General features: G+C 37.2%; 1 protein-coding gene across 1 annotated transcript; it reads left to right on the plus strand.

Moving 5' to 3' along the window:
• Window positions 1-200: 200 nt before the first annotated feature.
• LOC112488923 (probable receptor-like protein kinase At5g24010) lies at window positions 201-2,105 on the plus strand. Its single transcript, XM_025066587.3, has one exon. It carries the CDS (start codon window positions 379-381, stop codon window positions 1,771-1,773), a length of 1,395 nt encoding a protein of 464 aa, XP_024922355.3. The 5' UTR covers window positions 201-378; the 3' UTR covers window positions 1,774-2,105.
• Window positions 2,106-4,261: the final 2,156 nt, after the last annotated feature.

Here is a 4,261-nt window from a genome sequence, read left to right on the forward strand (position 1 = left end):
AATTAATTATAAATAATTTTATTTAATTTAAATTTAAAATTTTAATAATTTAAATTAAATTTTTTATTAAATAAATCATAAAATATATATTTAAATTATATTTTAATCCACTGAAAACACTAATTCCACCTATTAACTGATAATTTTATTATTTATTATTATTATTTTTCTATGTGCGAGATAGCGCGTAAAAGCGAATCCAGCTGTGTAGTTGTATCTGAAAGTTCAACACGGCAATTTCCAACCTGTCAGATTCGAACTTAGTGGATCACCCTCAACTCACCGAGTCAACCTTGACATGGATTTCTTTCTTCTCTAACCCAAACCCCAAAACCAGTCTATCCTCGATTTCAATCTCCGAAAATCACTCTCTTTCTAATGGAGTTTCCCTGCACAAACGTCCTCGTATTCTCTCTGCTACTGTCTCTCTCTTCCCTCTCTGCTTTCTCCTACTCTGTTTTCTCTCCCGTCGACAACTACCTCGTCGATTGCGGCTCCGCTGTCGACACTACCGTTGACAATCGCCGGTTCGTCGCCGACTCATCGACATCTGGCGCACTCTTTTCCCACTCAAGTGGGATTTCACTGAGAAATGAGAACCCTTTTGCGAGTGCGTCACCAATCTACGACACAGCTCGGGTTTTCACAAGGCCTTCGAAGTACGAGTTCGAAATCAGAGAAAAAGGTACTCACATGGTACGCCTCCATTTCCAGACTCTCAATTCCTCGAGATTCGATTCCTTTCATAGTCAATTTCACGTTTTGGTTAACGATCATGTGGTTTTGACCAATTTTAGCGGTGACAATATATTAAACCCTAGGGTCAATGAGTATCTGATCTGGGTCAGTTGTGAAAAGCTTGTAGTTAGGTTTATTCCTATTAGAAATTCCAAATTTGCGTTTGTTAATGCGATCGAAGTAATCTCTGCGCCCAAAGACCTTGTCCCTGTTACTGCCCAATATGTGAATTCTGAAAAGAATGAGAACTTTGATGGGTTGGCAGAGCAAGCCCTTGAAGTAGTTTATAGGGTCAATGTTGCAGGTCCTAAAGTGACACCATACAATGATACTCTGTGGAGGACATGGATCCCTGATAATGAGTATTTGGAATCGAGTTTCGGATCGAAAAGTTTGTATTTTGGTGGCCGAATTAAGTATCGGAAAGGAGGTGCAAGCCGTGAAGTTGGTCCTGATAATGTATACAACACTGCCAGAGTGATCCAGAGCACCAGTGATTCGATCCCCGAAATCAAAATTACATGGGCGTTTCCGGTGATTGGAGGATATAAGTATCTTGTTCGGATGCACTTTTGTGATATTGCTAGCATTTCCCTTGGTTTGCTGTACTTCAATGTTTATGTCAATGGCAATTTGGCATATAAAGATTTGGACCTGTCTGCTGCTTCCAATTACATGTTAGCTTCACCATTTTATGCAGATTTTGTGGTCGATGGAGATGGTTTAGATGTCTTGACTGTAAGTGTAGGGCCATCAAATATGAGCATGGCACATGCCATTGTTGGTATTCTGAATGGAGTTGAGATCATGAAGATGAATAATTCGATGGGCAGTCTCGACGGCATGGTTTGTGCAGGATCTATTTCAAGGAGTTGGCCGAGGGGAAATGTTGGTGTTTTGGTTCCTTTGGTGGCTGTTGTATGTTTGCTGGTTGGTATATCTTTGGGTATGCAGAGAAGGATGTTTAGCAATAAGGACTCGTTATCATGGTCAAAATTGCCAGTGGATGTTTCAGAAACTAATGTCAAGCATTGAAATAGCCATTGTTGTGTAAACTATAACACTGAAGTGGTATAGGAAAGTGTTATCCACATGAGAAATAGGGGTAGAGGAAGGCTAAGAAAAAGCTGCTAAGAGTGTGTTGGGTCTCCTTTACTATAGTTTATAACTGAATAGAATTTTACGGTTGTTTTTGATGTCTGAAGAATTATATTTCATTGTAGTAGTCTTACTTCTTGTTTTCCAAGTTGTATCTATAGTGAAAAGCAGTTTAATGCAAATTGTATTTGTTTGAGCTATAAAATAATATCTCCGAATAATTTCTTTGTAGTTTGTACAAAAATAATATCAAAAAGAACTTGGGAAGAGTTTTGCTGAGTCCTTTTTGCTTGAATGCTGCTTATAATTCACGCTGTGAAACTTGAATTGGAACTTAAATTCACCTAGTCAAAGAAATTGAAGCAAGAAATTTATCGATGCAAAACCTTAATGCATGCATAATATTCATGTGATTAAGTCAATTTTTATAAAAAGATAGCATAGCAGCAGAAATAACTAAATCCATATTGTTTGTCAACAATGTATTTATTTGCCTCTAAGTAAAGTCAGTCGAGAAATCATATATAATCTAGTAATACTACCATCCTTAGCTTAATTTTATCAAATTTTAAGTATAAAAAAAAGTTTCATCATGGAAATTGTGAAAGGTAAAATGGTGCAATTCAAAATTGATATTTTTATTTTGATTAACTAATTTTGTGATTCAGATTTATATGTGCGATCACATACATCTGCTTTTATACCTTACAATAAAATTCAATTTCATGTCTATTAAGGAGGCCCAATGGCTATAACACTAGAGCCCAATAAACCGTAGTAATGAAGAAGTAGAAGGTGCAGTAACCAAATTCAACCTAAAATCTCTATAAACTTGATTTCAAGATTAAATAACCAACTAACCAAAACAAAAATAAATAAGCATATTAAATTGCCCTCTGGTCTCTGCCTACCTCAATAACATCAAATTATAGAAGTTATACTTAACGACAACTTACATCATTTTAAACTTAAATTTGTCTCCTCCTCCCCTCCTCCCCCCCCCCCCCCCCCCCCCCCCCCCAAAAAAAAAAAAAAAAAAAAGAACACTTAAATTTATCATATGGAAGTTGGCAAATACATGACTTTATAAAGAATTAGTAACGTTTTTATGTTTAGTAACCTTTTTATGTAGTATACTTTTTTAGAAAATAAATAAAAGACCATTATGTTAGCCTTGAGACCTCAGGTCCTGCTTTGTCTAATAGGTTTAGCGAATTCAAGTCCATGCGGGAAAAGAGGTGAAAGGGAGCAAGACTGTGGCAGAGGGATCTCCTATCTTGAGTTGGAGGCGAAAGGGACCCAGACTGTGGCAGAGGGATCTCCTATCTTGAGTTGGAGGGGAACCCAAAGAGGAATGCTTAAAATCAACACAGACACTGCTATGAGGGCCCAAAACAGTTTCTTGGGTATTGTTGTGCAGGAGTTTTAGGGGAATGTCATCAAAGTCGAGACTTTAAGGGAGAAGTTGCAGAGTTGGTTGCCATTTATTGGGGCATGCTCTTTGCCTCTAAGGAAGGTTGGAAATTGGGGTGTGAGGAATCTGATGCTGAAGCAGTTATACAAAGCTTGTCAAACTCTACCTTTACTTCCTTACACTGGTTTGCTTAAAACTTGTTCTTATTTAGTCAAGGATTTATGGAATCCCTTCTCTTATGTTTCGTTTTTTATGGTATCCTAGGAATAAGAGCAAAATTGCTAATATGCTTCTGTGTAGGTATACTTTAACCCAAGGCTCATGGTCGAGCCTAAGGCCACAAATACTTAATGAGGCAATGATTGCTATTGCCCAGCATGAGATGTTTGGACTAGTGAGCCTCAGACTTTATTGAGTCCAGGGGTGATGCGATTTAATTTGTCTCATAGATCTTATAATCTCATTTTTTCCGACCCTATGAGAAGGTAGATATCTACTTTCTAGACATTCAGCTCAAAATAATTGAGCCTTATCAGCGTTGGTATTTGCAGTACTTAGCATCGAATTGATGAAAACCAGCAAAAAGAGGAATGCTAAATCAGCTCAAAACTAGCTTATCTTGGCCAGAAGTAGAGAGAATCTCTTATTGCAGTTTAAGAATGTAATAACCCGACCTAAGAAAATGCCTCAAGTTTGAATATTCGATCAAGTTCGACTAAGGTTGACCGAGTTGAAAGTGGGTTCCTTGGTTGATTTTTTACTGTGGGTGGAATTTAATGTCGATCGAGGTACTATAGTAAAGTATTCGTCAACACGAGTTTTTAGACTAATAGTATGGCAAAATCAGAGCTAAGAGTATAAAGTTATAGTCAAAACAAGATGCGATCCAAATTAATCAACAAGTCCGGAGTTGACTTTTTTATTTATATAAATTTTGGTGTTCGTCCATGTGTAAGATGAAAGTGCTTGTCAATATTTTCTTAGACTGATTTTGCCGGAAAGTGGAATACT

Source organism: Ziziphus jujuba, chromosome 11, assembly GCF_031755915.1.
Source record: "Ziziphus jujuba cultivar Dongzao chromosome 11, ASM3175591v1".
In the NCBI taxonomy this organism is placed as follows: Eukaryota; Viridiplantae; Streptophyta; class Magnoliopsida; order Rosales; family Rhamnaceae; genus Ziziphus; species Ziziphus jujuba.